Source organism: Chelonoidis abingdonii, chromosome 4, assembly GCF_003597395.2.
Source record: "Chelonoidis abingdonii isolate Lonesome George chromosome 4, CheloAbing_2.0, whole genome shotgun sequence".
NCBI lineage: Eukaryota > Metazoa > Chordata > Testudines > Testudinidae > Chelonoidis > Chelonoidis abingdonii.
Genome location: NC_133772.1, coordinates 133,683,821 through 133,705,732, shown reverse-complemented (window position 1 = coordinate 133,705,732; position 21,912 = coordinate 133,683,821). Strand labels below are relative to the sequence as shown.

Here is a 21,912-nt window from a genome sequence, read left to right as displayed (position 1 = left end):
TTATGACCTTGGGCAGGGGGGACATGCAAGGACATTTAGGACATAGGTGCAGTCACAACAGACATTATCGGCCAAAATAATTTGATCTTGTCCATACGGTGGACCATGTACCCAATAGTGGAATTCACGTAAACAATTTCTCGAAGAGGAACCATAACTTTCACTTGAATGAACTCTTTTGCTCTGAATAGTTTTTCTGCATTTAACATTAAAATATTCTAAACTTTTTTCCTGTTCTATACTCACCTCTGATGATTTTCTTCCTAACAATAAGTATGTAGCTGTGATTTCATCATATTTCATTTTACTAAGGGATTCTTGAATTTCTTCTTGAGAGTATCCCATTCCAACCATAATATCTGAAAGAAAGAAGGAGTCTAAGTCACAATATGCTTTAATAGATACACACTGGTTGAGTGTTTCCATGTTCAAAAAACCTGTTTATTTCTAACAATGGAACAAAATATCTAAATGCGAAACAACTTTACTATTAATATCTAATTAGACAAATACCTAAATATACATACTAAGCACAGATCAGATCTGATTATACAGTACATGAACTCAAAAACACTGCAAGTTAAATGTGGACATATTGGAAAACAGTGAATTACCTATTCTCTTCTGGTCTGAGATGTCCAGCTCTGGTTCCACAAAAGGTTTTAGCTCATCATCTTCATGCCCTGCGTTGATCCACCGGTCCTTCATGATTTGCTACAAAGATAGGTTGCTTAGTAGTGTAAGATATTTACTTGTAAACAAAACAAGTCATTGAGAGGTCAAAGTTCCATCTATCAAAAACGTATAGCACTGAAAAATTGAAGACAAGCAAATCCAGACTTGAGCGTAGAGGTAAGTCCTTGCTTCCTCTTCTAATTCTACCCATCATTCTTTCCCAGAAAGCTTCAAATAATTCCCAACTCATATTTGAAACTAGCCAGCTTTATTGCTGGTCTCCTTCCTCTCCTCCCCTGGACTTGTGTTCCTAAACAGACTACTTCCCACCAGCTGTATTCCAGCATAAAGGTCAAAGTATTAGTAGTGGAGAGACTGGTTGCAGTGGGAGCACAGGGAGGAGAGTAGTTAAGATTTCTTCCAGACAACAATCTGTATGCAGGAAACCATCCTAATCCAGGAAACCTTCACTGAACTTTGTACACTAATGCCCTCTTTCAGCCACAAAACTTCTAGCAGACTTCCCCATGCTAAATATTACTCACTTGGGAACTAGTCAGTTCTCCAAGGAGTTAAATTAGAGCATGAAGTACTGACAAAGAACACAAAAGGAAAAAAACAGCAGATAAAAGCACCTGTTTAAAAGTATTATGGTTAAGAAAATCCAAACTGAGATTTTAACCCTTCTCTAATGTTGAACTATTTAGGAAGTCACTTATATTAGACTGTACTCCGACAGCCTTTCATAGGAATGTACTAAAATGCAAGCTATGCCTAGCCATAGTGCCCTACTTTTAAAGGGAGTAATCAGTAACTTCTCCTCATGTGATTACTGAATACATCTTCAAGATACCTTACTGCAGAATACTGTGGTTTTGAAAGTTCAAAACTACAGTTTACAATAGTGATACTATTGTGCTTTGGGTTATTAGCTTTTAAGGAAACAGACAAATATCAAGTTTTCAAAGATATGTGCTCTTAAGTGACTTCTCAATGTAGGCATGAAAACTCCTGATGTGTATTCAAATTAGGGTTGCATGCAAGAAACTCCAATTTCTTCATGCATTATGGATTTGCCCACTTAAGCCAGGTGCATGCTCAGAGTGCACATGTAAGTAGGCAACCATCTAAAGGTGTGCACTAGATTGCATATGCATGGAAAAAACTTTATTCACTATACTGAGAAACTGACTTAAGGGAAACAGGTGCAACTTTGCCATTTTTGTGCCAAAAACTCACACTAGAACTCTCAGGGAAGCAAATCCAGCAAATATCAACTGAAGTTAAATACTTGCTAATGGGGGAGGGAGAGGAATAGCAAGTATTAGTGGTACAAATGAAGCTTGTTAAATCACCATTAATCATAATTTTGTCTGAAAGTATTTTACTCAGGCTATTACCTCTAGAGTGCCTCTTTTAGTTGGGTTTAGCACCAGAAAACGTTTGAGGAGGTTTTCACAGTCTGTTGACATGTAGAAAGGGATCCTGTATTTTCCCCTTAGTACTCTCTCTCTCAGTTCCTTGGGAGAAAGGGCGCAAATTATAAAAAGTCAGAGGCACTGTTTAAAATACTGTTGTTGAATTATTACAACAGTGAGTAGAGTGTAAGTAATATACCTTTAAGTTCTGTCCATCAAAAGGAAGAGATCCACTAACAAGAGTGTAAAGAATAACACCTAAACTCCAAACATCTACTTCAGGTCCATCATATTTCTTGCCTTGGAAAAGCTCTGGCGCAGCATATGGTGGGCTGCCACAAAATGTGTCCAGTTTATTTCCAACTGTAAACTCATTGCTAAAACCAAAGTCTGCTATTTTAATGTTCATATCTGCATCTAGCAACAGATTTTCAGCCTGGGAGAAAGAAAAGAAAAATACTGTGTTGTATATATTTCAGATTTTTCTACAAAAGCTATTGTTCAATTTTTTATTCATTCTTAAAGGCAAAAGCCAAACGTGTACTAAAATTGCTTTTTTATTGAAAATGATCAAATCACTTTTTAAAATAAATATGAAAATTACTAATTTTGTAATCGCACTAGTGTATCACCTTCAGATTTATGGCACCTGTTACATTAAATAAAGCAAGTCACATGTATCACCCCTTTGGTTATTTCATGGAAAACGATTTGGTATTTCTGTAACTTTATGTTTCCATGTAACAAGGTAAAAATGAAACTGCAGCTCTTTAAGCCTACACTTTTATCTGCTAAACGGTTACAAAAGTCTGTAGTACATAAAATCTCAACTTTTTTTTAAAGTATAAAGTGAAGATAAGATTTATGAGATGTGCCACATTTCAGTTTCAAGTAATAGCAACCATATACAGTTACAGTATAAGGAATGGAGCAAACTCTCTCATAATGACATACCAATGTGCACCAAGCCTAAGAGAAGCCACCCCATCCACGACAGTGGGCTTTTTGTGTTGTCTACTAATTCTGGCAACAAGAATCACCAAGCATTTCCCCATCTTTTACCCAACTGTAAATTTTTTTTTTTTTTTTTTTTATCATTACCAAACTGAGCTAGGATTTCAATTAGTGACCAACCAAGAGTCAGAGGCTCCACTTTTCATATGCCATCCAAATCCTTACATTAAGATATATCTCATCTTCTCCTCCACCCCCAATTTTTTTTTTTTTTAAAAAAGAAATACCTCCATATTCAATATATGTTAATGGCATTTAAAATTTCCTGTAAGCCATGGAAAAGATTTAAACATCTTATAGGCACAAAGAATGAAACTATTGCATACAAACTTTGGTAGTTTTTTTTTCTACTCACCTTGAGATCTCTATGAACAATATGCTTTTGATGGCAGTACTGCACTGCAGATACTATCTGGATAGAAAACAGGCCCAATTATATAAGTGACACCTCAAAGAAACAGATGTGTAATCAGAAATTTCAATATTAGTTGCTAAAACTAACAAGTGTTTATACATTCAAAGCCATACAACCAACCAACCACAATGGTCCCCATATCCAGGGTAAAATTAATAAAAGTGTAATTAAACGTAAACTTATTATTCAACATACTGGCTTCTCTTACACTCTGGAAAGGATTTTATTGTCTCTGCATGGCTGATTATACAAGGAGGGCAGGCTCACCTTCTATTAAGGTCATGGAAAGGTTTTCATTTCATGTCTTTACTCATTCACAACTTGCTGAAATTTTCACTATTGGGCTGAAATTTTCCAGACTGCCTGAAGATTTTTTTTTTTTTGGGAGAGATCCTTTGGGGGGGAAACGGTTCAGCTATTTGAGTGTGAGAAACAACTTGTGTAATAAGTTAGTATGGAGTCATAAGTTACTGAAGGTTTGTCCATCGTGAGTCAGGCAAGGAGCTGAGCACACTTTATGTCATTTATTCTGCACTTTATGCAATGAGTAGCATAATAAAAGGAATGTGAAGGAACTCTGGTCTTGGTTCAGTGTACTTTTAGGTATATTTCATACAGTAATTTCTCAAATATAGAATACACCTCTACCGCGATATAATGCAACCCAACATAACATGAATTCAGATATAACGCGGTAAAGCAGTGCTCCGGGGGAGGGGGGGGGTCCTGCGTACTCCAGTGGATCAAAGCAAGTCTGATATAACGTGGTTTCACCTACAACGCGGTTAAGATTTTTTGGCTCCCGAGGACAGTGTTATATTGAGGTAGAGGTGTATTTTTTCTGCAACTTTGCATGGTGGATCATAAAGTCACAGTGAATGACTTAAATAAGGCATTCGTGGATGGTAGCATTCACAGAGTAGTACTCTCCAATATAAGCTGTGATGTATGTATGTAAAGCTGTAGAAAAAAATTGTACATTACACTGTCTTATTTGACACATAGTATATGATCATGTAATGAAACACTATTGTAACGCACATGAACAACTGGTCAGAATTAAGGTTGGACATGCAATCAACTTTGCATAGCAACACTGAAAGGTCAGGAAATATCAATCTTTATATTCTTTTAATGTTTTAATGAGCAAGTTTATTAGCATGTTTCATTTAAGAAGATCACCAATTTTAAAAAGGTGAAGCAGTGTTATGCTTTGTAATTCACTGCCAGTTTTCACATCAGAACAGGAGAATTCCTCTATAGCTGGGTAATAGGTCCAATGCTGTGTGTATGACCATACAACCAGAGTCAAGAAAGAATTCTCTTATTTTTTCAGTGTTTAGAATAATAATTCAAGATTATTTGCAAGCATGGTAGAGTAAAAATTCTTCACATCTAGACTAGATCTTTTTGCATCTTACACTTAAATGATAGGTGTTTCTTTCTGGTGTTGAAATGAAAATATGTCATGTCTGTATTACAGATTATATTTATGTACATCAGACAACAGCTTGGAAGCAGATGTTCTATAAAAAGGTTAACTACACAATCACTTGCTTATTTTTCATTTACTTCTTTATTTCCTTCTGTATCTGTCTCCCTTATTCTGGATTCCTTTTTCTATAATTATTGACTTTTTTATAATGCTTATTAATTTATCATCAGTTTTCTCCTCACACCCCATCCACCTGTCTACCTTCTTCTCTTCCTCTATTACTCTAGCACCACATTCCCCAGTCAAAGCTCTACAATATTTCTCACCTTCCCACACCATCCTCAGAAACCCTAGGTCCCCAGGGCCATCAACATGGCAAGTATCTCATGCATCTCTCACTTGAATAGGGTGCACAGACAGAGTATGGTCTGATTGTTACACCATTCTCAACTGGAAGCAAACATCACTTCTGATCCCAAATGGCCATAGCAATGATAGGTTGATCAAGGGATTTTCTTTGCTGACAATTCTATACTAGCTGATGCACCTGTAGACAAGTTCAGGGGCTGAAATAGTGAGGCAACAGCTTAGAATGGAAAGGAAAGGGGAAAGGGCAGGCATGAGAAAGGAAAGCAGACCAACCGTTTGAAGGAAAAGGACCCAAATTCAATGAGGAACTGTACCAAAAATGTTTTTATTTATAATTTTCTCTGGGCTCAGTCCCTTTGTTTATTTCACTGGTTTCCTTCTCTCTTCTGTTCGCATTATGAAGTTGGTGTCTCAGTCTGAGAAATCTATCTACATTGTGGAGCTGTCACTAGCAGTTTATTTCTTACTTGTCTGATACATGCTGCTCTGCCGATTTATTTTGTGGAGTTTTTTTTAATAGGCCTAAAGAGCTATAAATTTGTCCTCACATCTGCCCAATTCCAAATATCATTATGGATAAAAAATGGTTACCTGCCTTCCCATAACTGTTGTCCTTTGAGATGTGTTGTTCAAGTCCATTCCAATCAGATGCGTGCACAGCACGTGTACAGTCAATGGAAAGTTCTCCCTTAGCAGCTCCCATTGGGTCAGCTGTGGAGTCTCCTGGAGTGGTGCCTTCATGGTGCTGGATATAGGATCCAGCCAACCCTGCGACTCCTCAGTTCCTTCTCGCCGGCTACCTCGACAGAGGGGAAGGCAGGTGTGGATTGGTATTGACATGAACATCACATCTCGGACCAATAGTTACGAGAAGACAAGTAACCGTTTTCCTTCGAGTGGTTGTTCATGTTAATTCCAAATCAGGTGATTCCCAAGCTCCACCCCAGAGGTGGGGTCGGAGTTAAGGAATCGCTGACTGGAGCACTGCTCTGCCGAATTCTGCAACATCTCTAGTATGCTGGGTGATAGCATAGTGAGAGGTGAATGTATGCACTGAGGACCAAGATGCTGCCCTGAAAATTTCTTGTATCAGGACCTGAGCCAGGAACGCTGTTGACGAGGCCTGTGCCCTTGTGGAATGTGCTGTAAGTGCCAGGGCTGGGATCTTGGCCAGTTTGCAGCATGTGCAGATGCATGCCGTGATCCAGGAAGATATTCTTCAAGGTTAGACTAGGAGCCCTTTCATCCAGTCTGCTACCGCCATGAACAGCTGGTTCGACTGCCTGAACAGCTTTGTGCGTTTGATGTAGAATGCTAGCGCCCGAACATCGAATGAGTGCAGCTTCTGCTCTAGACTACTGGGATGAGGCTTAGGATAGAAGACAGGTAGAAAAATGTCTTGGCTAGTATGGAAATGTGACACTCTCTTGGAAAAAAAGGCTGGGTGAGGCCTGAGTTGCACCTTATCCTCGTGGAAGACTGTGTAGGGTGAACTGGAGGTAAGGACCTTTAACTCCAACACCCTGCTAGCTGATGTAATGGTGACCAGGAAGGCTACTTTCCATGAGAGGTAGAGGAGTGAGTGAGTCAGAGGTTCAAAAGGGGGCTCCACGAGCCTGGCGAGCACCAGGTTAAGGTCCCACGCAGGAACAGGCTGTCTAATTTGAGGATGTAGCCGTTCCAGACCCTTGAGGAAACATCCTACCATGGGGTTGGCGAATATGGAGTGTCTGGATGCTCCAGGGTGGAAGGCCGAGATAGCACCAAGATGTACCTTGATGGATGACGCTGCCAGGCCTTAGTGTTTCAGGTGCAGAAGGTACTCTAGAATAAGCGGTATAGGCGTCTGGAGTGGATGTGTGCGCTGCTGGGCACACCACCAAGTGAACCTTTTCCACTTATCTAGCTAAGTGCCACGTAGGACCTTTCTTACTGGTTCTGAGCACAGAAGTTCTGTGGGGTTTAACGATGAAGCTTCCAGGCTGTGAGACGGAGGGACTGGAGGTCTGGGTGGTGAAGGTGACAGGGATCCCGAGTGATCAGATCTGGATGGAGCGGTAATGCAATCAGGGTGTCCACTGACAGCTCCAGGAACATGGTGTAACAGTATTGTCAAGGCCATGCCGGGGCCACTAGAATTACCTCCGTTCTGTCCCTGCAGACCTTGAGAAGTACCCTATGCATGAGAGGGATCGGGGGAAAGGAATACAGCAGTTGGCCTCCCACAGGTGGCAGAAACGCATCCATGATTGGAGCTAGGGCTGAGACTCTGGAAGGAGCAGACCACTGGGCACTTTCTGTTGCTCCGGGTGGCAAACAGATTGACCCGGGGAAACCCCCACCTTTGGAAGGTGGAGTGTATGACATCCGGACAGATGGACCACTCATGACTGAGAAATGATCTGCTGAGGTGGGTCTGCTAGTTTGCTCTGAACTCCTGCAATATAGGAATCTTCCAGATGAATGGAGTGGGTGATGGAGAACACCCACAGGCGGAGGGTTTCTCCATATAGAGGGGAGGAACAGGCTCCACTCTGCTTACTGATGTAAAACATGGCAGTGGTGTTGTCCGTCATCACTGCCATGCATTGTCCTTGCAACCGGGCCTGAAAAGTTTTGCATGCTACTTGTACTGTCCTGAGCTCCTTGATATTGGTATGATGGGAGAGTTTGTTCTGTGACCATAGGCCCTGTTTCTGGAGATCTCCCAAATGTGCATCTCAACCCAGAATTGACGTGTCCATTACCAGGGACAAGGAGAGCTGGGGCTGTTGAAGGGGACTCCTTCACACACCATCCGAGGGTCAAGCCACCATTGGAGGGACTCAAGTATGTGCTCTGGCACTTTCACCACTGAGTCCAGGTGATAGGCAGACCTGAGCCACGCTTGCACGGATTTGTGACTCAGTCTGTCATGTCGGACCACATAAGTGCAGGCTGCCATGTGGCCAAGGAGACTCGGGAATCCCCTAACAGTAGTGGTTGGGTACCGCCAGAGGCTTTAAATAATATTTGAAATGGCTTGGAATTGAGTCTTCGGTAAAAATGCCCTTGCCTGTTCCGAGTCCAGTACCACTCCAATCTCTGTTCTCTGGGTTGGAGACAAGGTTGGTTTGTTCACTTTGAGGACACGGCCCAGTCTTTCTAACGCTGATCTGACTAAACGGACCTGAGATTCCACATGCTCCCTGGTGTGTCCCCTGAGCAGCCAGTAGTCAAGGTATGGGTAGACCTGCCCCTGACTTCTCCGGAGGAAGGCTGCAATGACCAACATGCACTTGGTGAACACTCGGAGTGGCTGTTGATGGACAGAATGGGAGGACCGTGAACTGAATGTTTTGTGGTTGACCACAAATCATAGGAATCATCTGTGCGCAAGCCAAATGGCTATGTGAAAATACACGTCTTCTGTGTTGAGGGCGGCGTACCAGTGCCCCAGATCCAGGGAAGGGATAATTGAGCTCAGGGAGACTATGTGGAATTTCAACTTGACCATGAATTTGTTGAGTCCCTGCAGGTCTAGAATGGGTGTGAGACCCCCGCCTCGCTTTTGCCATGGGGATTAGGAAATAGTGGGAATAGAATCCCTTGCCCCATAGCTCTTGAGGAACCTCCTCCATTGCTCCTATGGTGAGGAGCATCTGTACCTCTTGGATAAGGAGTTGCGTGTTAGAAGGGTGCCTGAAGAGGGACAGGGAAGGGGGTGGGAGGCAGGGGAGGAGCAGAATCGGAGAGAATATTCCACTTCTACCATGTAAAGAACCCAGCGGTCTGATGTTATTTGGGACCAAGCACAGTAGAACTGGGATAGATGATTTGTGAAACAAGGGGAAGAATCTGATGTCAGGGTGAGTGTGCCGTCCTCGGACTCACCTTCAAAAGGTCTGTTTACAGCCCAATAAAGGTTTGGTCAGATCTTGGCCTGGCCCAGAAGGGGACTGGAAGGTTTGTGACTACCGTTCCTGCCCCAATGCTTATAAAAATCCTGCCCCAGCTGAGGAGGATATGGGCGCTGTTGTTGCCGTTGGGGCTTGAAATGTTTTCATTGGGTTGCCGGAGTGTGCATGCCCAACGATTTCATAGTCACCCGGGCGTCCTTTAAGCTGTGCGGGAGTCTGCCTGCTCCAAATATGACCCTGCACTTTCAAATGGTAGGTCCTCCAGGGTTTGCTGCACCTCCGGGGGAAACCCCGATGCCTGTAGCCAGGAGTGCCTCCTCATGGCTATATCTGAGGAAATGGTGTGGACAACCGAATCCACAGAGTCCAACAAAGCCTGCAAAGAGGTCTGCGCCACTGCCTTCCCTTCATCAATAATAGCCGAGAACTTGGCTCTGGAGTCTGGTGGAATCAGCTCCTTGAACTTCAACACAGAATCACAAGAGTTGAAGTTACGTCTACTGAGGACGACAGCTTGCTGGTCAGCTATCCTCAGCTGCAGGCCACCAGTTGCGTAAACTCTCCTGCCGAAAAGGTCCATCCTTTTCAACTCTTTGGATTTAGGGGCCGGCCCCTGCTGGTCTCTTTCTGATTAACCGCTGACACTACCAGAGAGCATGGTTGAAGGTGAGAGAAGAGATACTCGTACCCCTTAGACCAGTGGTCCCCAACACGGTGCCCATGGGCTCCATGGCACCCGTCAGGGCATTTATGTACGCCCACCTAGTGCCCAACAGGGGAGAGAAACCGCGGCCCTGTGCCTGCTGGGGACTGAGAACTCCGGGGCTGCAGGCTGCGGGTGCCGGTGTTCTCGGTCCCTGGCAGGCATGGGGCCACGGCTTAAGCTGGAGAGAAGCCACAGCCCCATGCCTGCCAGGGACAGAGAACTCCGGGGCTGCAGGCTGGGGGGCGCCAGTTTTCTCTGTCCTCCCGTCTTCTCTCCGCACTGCCCAGAACTGGCACCAAACAAAACAACACCAAAACCAAAACCAAAAACGCTCTGACTCTGTAGAATGGATGGAATGCTGCCCCATAGCATGTGCTGCCCCAGGCATGTGCTTGCTCCACTGGTGCCTGGAGCTGGCCCTGTATGTGAGTAACTATTGGCGCCAGTCACATGCTTCTGAAAACATGAATGTGCTACTGGCCACAAAAGGGTTGGAGACCACTGCCTTAGACGGAACAAAGTACTTGTGCTCCACACCTCTAACAGTAGGCAGGATTGAAGCAGGGGTCTGCCATAGAGCCTTAAGATTGCTCTGGATCACTTATTAGTGGCAGAGCTACCCAGGATGGTCCTTCTGGCGCAAGGATGTTGACCATGGGGTCCTCAGGTTCGACCACTTCCTTTGCCTGTAATCCTATGTTAGAGGCAATCCTCTGGAGAAGGTCCTGGTGAGCCCTGTGGTCAACTGGAGGAGAGCCTGAGGTTGACGCTCCTGCCACTGCCTCGTTTGGGGATGAAGATGAGGTGGCCAGAGGCAGACCGGGGTCCTCCTGGCCCTCCGACTCCCTGACCTCCTCTTGGTCAGTGTCTGGGGTCTCTGTGGCAACCATAGCCATGCTGGCAGTAGCCTGACCTTGCAACGGGTCTTGCCTTGCCGGTGATCTGGGCCAGCAGTGGGGCTTGTGCCGAAGTCACCTCAGATCCCCAGGGCATAGGCCAGTCGGTGCTCAGAGACTTCTGAGTGGGAGCCCCTGGAAAAAGAGCCTTGGGCCTAAGGGTAAGGCCTGGGGGTCCAAAAGGGCTATTGTGCTGGAAGCTATCACTGGGGGTGCCATGCCATTAGTGACTACCTCCATCACCTGTCAGATCTGTGTCGACTGCGACGAGAATAGAAGGAATCACTGTCTGAGTCCAATGAGACGAATCTCGACCGTGATGACCATGGTGGAGCTGAAGGGTCCTGTGCCGGGGACTGGTTCTGAGCTGATGATACAGGGGACTGGTGTCGAGGTGCTCATGCTGGAAATCTGTTGCTAGTTCTCTCAGAGCTGGGGATTGGTGCCACTCCCTCCTCTGTGCCAAGGAAGGGGAGCGATGTCCTCCTGGTGCCAGGGAACCCTGCATGGAATCTGGTGCCAGAGAGCGGTGCCTTGGCAATGGCAATCTGGACCGGTGCCAAGACAAACAGTGCCGGGCAGGAGAAGCTGGTCATCACGGTCAGCTTGCCTTTAGAGGGCGCCAGTTGCAGCGGCACTGGAGGCTTATCTGTGACTGCCAGGGGCTGAAGAGCCATCACGGCAATTAAATCTCTGGCAGCAGCAAAAGTGTCTGGGGTGGAAGGTAGCTCCAACTCCTCCACCTGGCACTGCCCATCTGAGGAGTTCCTGGGTGCCGGACTTGACAGTCACCTTGGGGGAACTGAAGTTGATGGCGCTGACTCTTGCTGTTTGGGGACCCCTTCAAGGGATGCACCGGTGCAGTGCCTGCCAGTCCATATGGTTTCAGCACCGCAGAGCGCCCCCGTCACTTTTCTATGCCAGCTGTATGGCACTGGTTAATGCGAGCGGTGCCGGATTGTCTCCTCAGCGTGCAGTGCCAGAGAGTGCCAGTGACGAGGGTCTCAGACTAGAGTCCTTCCTTGGCACCATGTCACATACTGATGCCATGGCACTCCGTACAGACGCACTCGGTGCCGGGTCCTGGTGGTCTGCAGCAGACTGGGGACGAAGAGCGGATTCCGTGAGCGACTGCCTAAGTTGGAAATCTTGCTCCTTTTTCGTCCTTGGGCAGAAAGTCCTGCAAATCTTGCGCCTTTCTGTCTAGTGTGCCTCCCCAGACACGAGTTGTGGGGGTCGCTTGTTGGTATAGGCTTATTGCAGGTTCCGCAGGGTTTAAAGCTTGGGGCTCATGGCACACCCCGGAGCACAAGGGTAGGGCAGTTGGGATTGGGGAAAACCCCCTCCCAAACCTTACTATATATACACACACACTATCTACTAACAGTAACTACAACTAAACTAACTACTCTATGGAAAGAATGCTAAGGGAAGCAGTTGCTAGGCAAGAGATCGCAGTTCCAACGACCATCAGTGGTGGTAAGAAGGAACTGAGGCGGCATGGGGTCGGCAGGGTCCTATAGCCAGCACCATCAAGGCGCCACTCCAGCGGGCTCCACAGCTGACTCGACGGGAGCTGCTAAGGGAAAACTTTCCAATGACTGTGTACACAATGCGCACACACCTAATTGGAACTGACATGAACAAGCACTCGAAGAATATTAACAAATGGCCCTGCTTCTAAAGTTTTTCAGAGAAGAGGCAGAAAGATTAATGAAAGCTACTTACTAAACAAATGCACGCAGGGGAGGAGTAGTACAGGGGCATTAGTTACCTAATTTGCTTGTTTCCCAAAAGGCACAAACTTGGATTCTTTGTTTTTACATTAATTTTTATTCATACATCTTACACATTGATCATCCTTACTCAGCAGAAAAAATCTCCAGAGCAGACCATCAACCCAGAGGCCTGAGGGTAGGGCAAGGGGAAGTAAATGATATGAAGAATACAAAACATCTTTAAAGTGCAAATATTTGCTCTCTGAGGCACAAAAGCAGCTTAAAATGGAAAGCAGCAGAGCATGGTTATATTTTTGGCATTTGCACCCTTTCATAGTTCACCTGTTAAACATGCCTGCTATGCATAATACATACGCTATTTACTGCGGCATAATCAGCCATGGCCACACTATTTCTAACCAGACGAAAAACCTGGACGACAGCAAGGAAGTTGAGCATGTACCAAAATATTGCTGTTATTATCCTGTGTCCCCAAATGACAGTGCCATGATGGAAAATGCTCACTTAAAAGGATTATATGATTAGTAGAACGTTCTAAAAGTTGCTGTATACCTTCAGTTTATTTTTAATATTATGAGCCAGGTTTCTAGTAATGGAGTTCAGTGACTTCTGTTTTATAAACTCTTTGAGGAAAGAGTGGCCTAAGAAACTCAAGTTTGGAATTTTCTTTACAACACATAAAATCCAAAATTGAGATCAAACTCCAGAAATCTTTACGCTCCTGGGGCCACAGAATATGCATACCACAGAATCAATATACTTTCTTGTGAAGGATTTTAGATCCATGCTGAAACTGCCTTTCCTGGACAATTTTTTAAGTTCGGCAGGTGTACAATGATTTACTTCCAACATAACTCGATACAGAAATGGCCGCTACAGAAGTGAAGAGAGGAGAAATTAAAAACAAACAAGAGATGACAACATACAGTCTCTGCCAGGCTCAATATTATGGCAGATGCAAATTACTATTGCTCCTCCAGCTTTTCTTAGAGGTAATTATTGTCTCATTGTTAAACTAGTTAGTGGATGGACTTAAAGTGAAACCCTATTATGCTATGAGAAAAATCTGAGGCTATTATAGAAACGCAGAAAAATAAAAATAAGACTTATAAAATGGACTTATGTGGACTTCAATGGGGTCAAGCAGGCTGTGTCGGCATTATCTTTGCTAACTGTGTTTGCTCACTGACATACAGTAGCAGTGTGAATAAACCCTGAAGCTTATACTTGTAAGATAGCCTTCATGCCTTCTGGTTCAAACTCCTTTTCAGAGAATTCAGTGGACTTGAATAAGATGACCAGGATTGAAGGATAAACTGTACACATCATTGTAGATGAAGTAACAAAACATGTAAGTACTGAAACAGAACATTTTTTTTTTTTTTTTTAATCTCCTGATTAAGAACAATAATGATAACCATGGGGAAGAGTGAACATACTGGTGGAACCCAATTTGACCACTGAAAATTAGGATTAGGCATGCCAGTGGGGAGAAAATTCCCTGATCCTTTTGAATCTTAGAAGAACTTGATTTAAATTACTGGGTTTGAATCTGAAGGATAACCTTTCGGATTTAGAAAAATTGTACAGCCTAACATCTGAGGCCAGGTCTACACTGAGACTTTAAAAAGGTTTAATGGCCGATATACCGATTTAACGCTGTACTCGTTCACATGACGTCGTCATTAATATCGAGTTAAACGGCTCCTTAAATCGATTTCGGAACTCCTCCCAGATGAGAGGAGTAGCGCTAAATTCGATAGTGATAACTCGGATTAGGGTTCGTTTGGATGGAAATCGACATTATTGGCCTCCTAGAGGTATCCCACAGTGCACCACTGACCGCTCTGGTCCGCAATCCGAACTTGGATGCGGAGTGCCGGTAAACAGGAAAAGCCCCGAGACCTTTAGAATGACATTTCCTGCTTTCACGTGTCCAGCTCTGATCAACCACGGGGCGATGCAGTTCAAATGCAAAAGTAGCTTCCTGCATTGAACCTTACGGAGATACTAGATCTGATCGCTGTATGGTGAGACAAATCTGTCTTTATCAAGCTCGTTAAAGACAGGAAATGCCAAAGCGTTTGAAAAATAAACTCCAGGATACAAAGCGGTGCGTGAAACCGCTAACGGGAGCCCAGAGACTCAAACAGATGCGATGGAGGGAGGGAGGGGTAATGAGACTACAGCTACCAGTCTCCACAGCAGTCTCTGAAACTATTTGCATTCTTGGCTGAGCGCCCAATGTCTGTAGCTTATACATGGTGTCTTGCGTGGTTCACGGAACGCTCGTCAGTCTCTCCCCCCCTCAAAGGACACGTGAAGAGAAGTAAATAAAATAATTCTGTGTACTGGTAACTGCACCCTCGTGTACTGAATGGCTGCTGGCAGAGGTACGCGAGGTGTTGACAACACGTCAGGATACCGTTGGATCCAGGGTTCATATGTGCTGTGCTATGGCGTTTGCCAAATGCCACTCCGGGAAAAAAGGCGCCAAAGGGTTGTCTGCTGCCTTCACAAAGGGAGGGGTGAGGCTGTACCCAGCACCACCCGGGGCAATGTTTTCTGCCCCATCAGGCACTGTGCTCTCAACTCGGAAGTGGGAACTATGGGATAGCTGAGGAACATCTACCCACAGTGCACCACTCCTGAAATCGATGGTAGCTTTGGACCATGGACGCAAACAATCGATTTCGTGATCCCACTGTGGGCGCGCTAAACCGATTTTATTAGATCTGTTTTGTAATATCGGTTTAAGCTAATTCTAAATAATCGTGCAGTGTAGACATACCCTGAGATGGGAATGACAACTCCAGAAGCTAATATCATTGGGGCTGTGAGGTATCTGAAGGGGAGATTTTTCTGTCTTCCTGAATCTAAGCACAGGAACCTTGAATACAGTCTGTTAAACAAAAACAATACACCCCAGGACTTTGTGAATGATGGGCAGAAATGGTTCTTACTACCTGTCATTCTGCACACTACTCAAAGAATATCTTCTGGGATGTGAAGTCTGCCAGCTGGACCTTGCAAAAGATTAAGCAGGGTACTACAAGACTTAGGCAGGATTCAAATGATAGGAAAAACAGTGCTTTCATTCTTGCCTTCTTATAATGGGTTAAGCTGTCCTAAATAATACTGTCCTTTTTTCTTATTAGCGTTTATTGCGATTGCCACATTTACTTCAGTGAGGTTATTGTTCATATCAGTAAAACTTCTCTGCACAGTACATTTCCACAGAAATGTATTATACACATTAAAATATTCAATACAGGGAATAAGTGAGTTATTCCTACATTTCCACTGTTTCCCAAATAACTAATGGTGTGTACACTATTCTATTCAAGACAGAACAGACAAGCATAAAGGTGTCCATTTATGTTACGAGATTTATTTCATGCAAAATTTCCTTAACATAATTGAAACATTAGGTTGTGTGTAAAATTATATGATCTCCTTCAACTGTTGTGCTTGCCTCTGTGCTAGCTGATATTTTAAAATGAAGTTAACTCCTGATCTTTCTTTCTTTCTTAGATCTCTGTCCACAGATTGTGTGCCATGGAATAGATCATAAATAAGAGCTGGTAAGGAAAATAAGGCCAGGGAATCTACAGGAATCTACTAGTTTTTCCCTGTTATTTAATGCAACAAAAAGTCAGCAACAGTGTGCGCTTGCAAATTATATTGGAAAGCTCATTGTCAACTATTTTTTCACGTGTTTTAATGCTAAAGTTCATAGATTCATAGACTTACGGTCAGAAGGGACCACTATGGTCATCTAGTCTGACCTCCTGCGCAATGCAGGCCACAGAATCTCACCCATCCACTTCTGTAACAAACTCCTAACCTATGTCTGAGTTACTGAAGTCCTCAAATCATGGTTTAAAGACCTCAAAGTGCAGAGAATCCTCCAGCAAGTGACCCATGCCCCAAACTGCAGAGGAAGGCAAAAAACCTCCAGGGCCTCTGCCAATCTGCCCTGCAGGAAAATTCCTTACTGACCAAGAGTTGTTAGTCTATTGTACATACCTGTCTAAATTTAGCTCTTGCTTCCTTTTCCTTCATTCTTCCATGTGCAACCAGATAGTCAAATACCTCTCCTGCAATTGAAACATGCCAAAGATTAAAGGAGAACCGCTGAATATCTTAAAACACTAGCTAGTTAATTTCAAAATCTAGGGTTATTTTTGTCATTGTAAGAGTAACATATATTGTATGAGCTACATAAATGTCAGAAATGTGAGCTAAATTTAAGATTTCAGTTTTCAGTTAGAATGTTTATGTGAAAAAAAAATCAATCATAAAAGGCACTAACTTTTCATTTTTGCAAAAGGCTTATGGCAAGAGCTCAGAAGAGTGATTTACTATTATGTCATAATTTCACTGAGACAAGAAAGACTTGAAGAAGAATTATCTGGGTGACTGAATGTACGCAAAATATTTGTTTTCAACCATTTATGAGCAGCATTCCTTTCTTTGCAAAAAAAAGTCCTGAATTCCTTTCAAATTTCCATTTGAAAAATATTTGCTGTATCACAGAGATAGACTTTCATAAGACTTATCCACAGTACAAAAATGTTTAAAGGATCTTGTAAATGTGGTTGTAGCCTCAGAGTGTTACAATATAGTTAATCTAAGTGTACAAAAATGTTACAATGATGGAAATCCCTGTTTCAACCCAGGGCTAAAATAAAATGGGGCCTTCATTATAAAAACATGCAAGTGAACAGAGACTAATGTGATGAAGCAAGTCACAATTTAAATATCATACATAAGACATTGAAGAAAAGCATCCTGGCATAACAGGTCCCTGGAAGACTTCCAAAATGTAAAGGAAACAATCCAACACGACAAGGGACATTTGAAGGACACAGTACTGAAGAAAAATTGAAAAGGGCTGCGTTTTTAAACAAACCGTCAATTAACGTCTGGCATTTTATAACTAGCCTACTAGACTAGTTTTTAAATGTTGCTATCTATCCAGTGAAATATCGACTTGCTTGTCACAGTGTGACTTAAATGTTTTTCTACTGAAAAACTGTAGGCATTAGACATGGAAGAGGTAATGCTTCCACATACATAAATAGGTCTTTAAGTACAAATAAATCATTTAGTTTAAATAGTCTAAGATTTTAGAAGTTCAAAGATCAAATCATTATTTTAATATTTAAATACATATTTAAATACTCTCAGATAAGAACATTTTTCACATTATTACTTCAAAAAAGGGAAAATCTATCATTAAAAAGTACTTTTAATTTTGAAAAGATCACAAGATGGAATCAAATCAAACTGATTTAAATACTGTTCTAAATAAAGAACCCAAGATATCACAAGCAGTGTGCATGAATGATAAGTTTTCATTTTCTGAACAAATTATATTTTGCTTTCCAGAGTAGCAGTTAAAATACAAGTCAGTGATAAAAATTCCCTGAAATATATCTTACAGCTGTGTCTTTTTAAAGTATTAGTAAATAAAAATTCATAGAAATGCAGGGGGTCAGACAAAGATGAAATCCAACCCTGTTTATCGGGAATATCAAAAGCAGAGAAAAATAGTAGTTCAGATAACTGAGGGGGTTACTGAATATTTGATTTAAGTTGAGACAGATGACTAAAATGTAGATAAAGGGGAATTTTCAGAGCTGAATCCATACTGGCACATAGTCATCTGCTATTATATTTTCATGTAGCATATTGCATAAGCGTATAATAGTACTAATGGCTTCTGTGCCAAATACACAGGTCTCTCTCATTTCAGCTAAAAGGAGTGTCTCAGGCATGGTCTACACTACAGAATTAGGTTGATGTAAGGCAGCTTATGTTGACCTAATTATGTCATTGTCTATGCTACAGCCTTGTTCCTGGGGATGTAAGTACCCTACTACACCTACATAATTCCACCTCCACAAGAGGCATAGGACTTACATTGGTGCAGTTAGGACAACATAGTGTCCCTGTAGACACTGCAGGTTACTTACATCGGCCGTTAGCTGTCATCCTTGTCAATTTCACAGCTCCCTGTTGGAACCGTGAAATTGACGAGAAAGCTGGGCTTGCAGCTTGGGCTGTCATGCCAGGGCAGATGGAGGGCTCCAGCTAGAGCACAGCTATCCCCAGGCTCCTGGCTCTCTGCCCTCAGTAGGGCTGCTGCCTGGGCTCCCGGCTCCCCATTGGGAGCCCAGTAGCTGGGTAGCCAAGAGCCTGAGGGTGCAGCTGGGCTCCTGGCGGGGAGAATGTAGCCAAGAACCTGGGGGCGGGGGGGGAGACAGAGGAGAAAGCTGTGTATGGAGCTGAGGGCCTGGGCCCTCAGCTCTCCACACTGCCCCTCGTAAGTCAGTGGAAATACTCCTGTTGAGGATGCGCACCACTGGCAGAAGAAGGCTAGTATGGACACAAACCACAGCAGTAACTACTACTGTGGGTATAAGTTGACCTAACGTAGATCAACTTAAGTTTGTAGTGTAGACATGCCCTCAGTTATCTGTAGTAGTTTTAGGCTTTCTATCCTCTGTAAGCCAGTCACTAGATGGCAGTATGACCTCACCTTTAAGTTAAAAACTATCAAGTAGAAGGCAGAGGTGCACACACACTAGTATGCTCAATGTGCAGAGGTCAAAAAAGCTAACAACGTTAGGAACCATTACAAAAGGGACAGATACTGCATATAGTTTGTCCCATCTCAAAAAAAAATTTTTTTTTTGATATTGGAAATCAACAAAATGATCAGTGGTATGGAACAGCTTCCATATGAGGAAAGATTAAAAAGATGAATTGTTCAGCTTAGACTGAGGGGAGACAGAGGTCCATAAAATCATGAACAGAGTGGAGAAAGTGAATAAGGAAGGGTTTTTTTACCCCCTTCACATAACACATGAATCGGGGTCATCCAATTAAATTAACAGGCGGCAGGTTTAAAACAAACATAAGGAAGTACTTCTTCACACAAAGCATAGTCAACCTGTGGAACTCAGGGCCAGAGATATTGTGAAACCCCAAAATATAACTGGGTTAAAAAAAGAATTAGATAAGTTCATGGAGAATAGGTCCATTAATGGCTATTAACCAAGACAGTCAGGGATGCAACTCCATGCTCTGGAAATCCCTAAACTTCTGACTGCTAGAAGCTGGGACTTGAGAACAGGGAATAGGTCACTTGATAAATTGCCCTGTTCTGTTCACTCCCTATGAAGCATCTGGCACAGTCTACTGTCAGAAGACAGCATACTGGGTTAGATGGACCGCTGATCTGACCCAGTATGGCCGTTCTTATGTTATTATGCCCTTCCCCACCATTAGCCCCATTTAGACAAAACTAGTCTACGCATCTACGGCTCCTAGGAGCTCAAATACAATGATTAGAACAGAGTTTATATAAGCAACCACATCATGATACCCAAGATATGCTGCACATATGCAGTGGGACCCAATGGTGAAACTCTGCTCTTCTGTTTTGAAGAACAAACCTCTATGTCTCCCCAGCAAAACTGAAGCTATGCCTCAAATATTTGTGTGATTCCCATCAGCTGGTATTGAAATTTAGCTATCTAAAAGGGTAAATGCCTTGATTCTAGCTATGTTACAAATAGTGGAAAACACTGAGAAAATGTTCACATTTGTGCAAGAACTGGGAACTAATTATTCAAAAGGGGGAGTCGGTGGAAGAACTTAAAGAGAGGGGTTACAGAGACAAGGTGGGGAAAGATACACCTCTACCTCGATATAATGCTGTCCTTGGGAGCCAAAAAATCTTACCGGGTTATATTGAACTTGCTTTGATCCACCGGAGTGTGCAGGCCCCCCCCCCGCCCCCACGAGCACTGCCTTACTGCTTTATATCCGGTGGCGTTATATCGAGGTAGCAGTGTAATATCTTACTGGACCAACTTCTGTTGGTGAGAGAAGTTTTCGAGCTTACATAGAGCTCTTCTTCAGGTTTGGGAAATGTAATCAGTGCTAAGTACAAGGTGGAACAGATTGTTTAGCACAAGCAGTTAAATTTTTCAAGGGACCATTCCAGGTGAACCAGCCCATGTGACAGTCAAAATGAAGAGTCCAGAAGATTTTGGTAACTGTGGATCTTAATTAAAAAGGTCCACTTTAATCAGAATAGTCCATATGTTACCAACATTCAAAAACAAGTACTGGTGATTTAAAATGCAAGGGCAAATAGATTTGCTACACTTTTCCACCTGAATGTTATATGCTATTACTTCATACAATACTACATCTGAATATATACTTAACTTTACCAAATACTACATCAATGAAACCAACTATCGTGCCAATTCCTGCCTATTGTGAATACCCTTATTTTGCTATTATCACTATGATGGACTGATCAATGAAAATGGTGAAAAAAATTCCCTCTGGATTTCAATAAAGCTTGGCTTACTTAAAAAATTGTACAGCTTTAAGAAAATGTGTCCCAAAATACTAGTATTTCACCTGAAATGTTGCACTACCATGAAATCAATGTTTCTTGTTTTAAGGAGTATTACAAAAGGAAACTTCAGTATCATTTGGCAATTTCTTTACTTTTGTATCACATAAAAGGAAAATACTTACCCCCACTTGCATACTCCATGATTAAGTAGAGAGTTTTTTCAGTTTCAATTACTTCAAATAACTTAACTAGAGGAAAAAAGATCACTTATTTACTAAAAGATTACAACCAATTATAGGAATCTAGTTTTCGGATAGTCTTTGTGGAAGATTCTCTCAAAAGTAGACTACTGATGCTTGACAATATCAAACAACTTTTCTTAAAAGCAATTATTTCCATTTCATGCTTCTAAATGGAATAACAAATGCTTTATCAGTAGTTTGTAGTCTGGGTCAAACTTATGAATGTACAATTCTGGCTTGAAACATACTCAGTTTAGGGTCAAGTGAAAAAATCAATTAATTTAAGCATAGCTCCCAAAAAACAAAGCATTGGATAACAGTAATTTGTATATATATTATATATAGAGTAGGCTGTTGCCTCAACTATTCTCTACAGAATCCAAAAGACAACACTGTATCACTGTAAATTAATTTTACATTCTGTGTGCTCTCTTCTTCCACAGGAGTAGATTTTTTTAATTTTGTTTAAGTGAAAGCTTGAATTCTGGAGCACAATTATGCAGTAGAGTCACAAAGAACAATTTTCAGTAATTTGTGTGACTGCATAATCACATTATACACAGGGTTCCAGACAATAAGTATTCTTTTTCCTTCTCTTTAAAAACCACTTCTCAGATATAGTACTGCATCAGTTTGACAAGGCAAGTCTATGCAGCCAATGAAATGCCCTTACATTAAAACACTTATCTCCCTATCACTACTTTAAGTGGGCTCCATG

At 42.6% G+C, this 21,912-nt stretch overlaps 1 protein-coding gene across 7 annotated transcripts in view; it reads right to left on the bottom strand.

The window, feature by feature from the left end:
• MARK3 (microtubule affinity regulating kinase 3) overlaps nt 1–21,912 on the bottom strand; it is a 110,048-nt gene that overhangs the window by 42,859 nt on the left and 45,277 nt on the right. For all 7 annotated transcript variants that reach the window (XM_032771596.2, XM_032771601.2, XM_032771602.2 and 4 more), the window contains 7 exons: nt 21,135–21,200; nt 16,596–16,666; nt 3,463–3,519; nt 2,293–2,529; nt 2,076–2,195; nt 615–714; nt 247–359 (listed from right to left, as the gene is read on the bottom strand). In XM_032771596.2, coding sequence (XP_032627487.1) covers nt 247–359; nt 615–714; nt 2,076–2,195; nt 2,293–2,529; nt 3,463–3,519; nt 16,596–16,666; nt 21,135–21,200 — 764 coding nt within the window. The remainder of the gene's footprint in view (nt 1–246; nt 360–614; nt 715–2,075; nt 2,196–2,292; nt 2,530–3,462; nt 3,520–16,595; nt 16,667–21,134; nt 21,201–21,912) is intronic.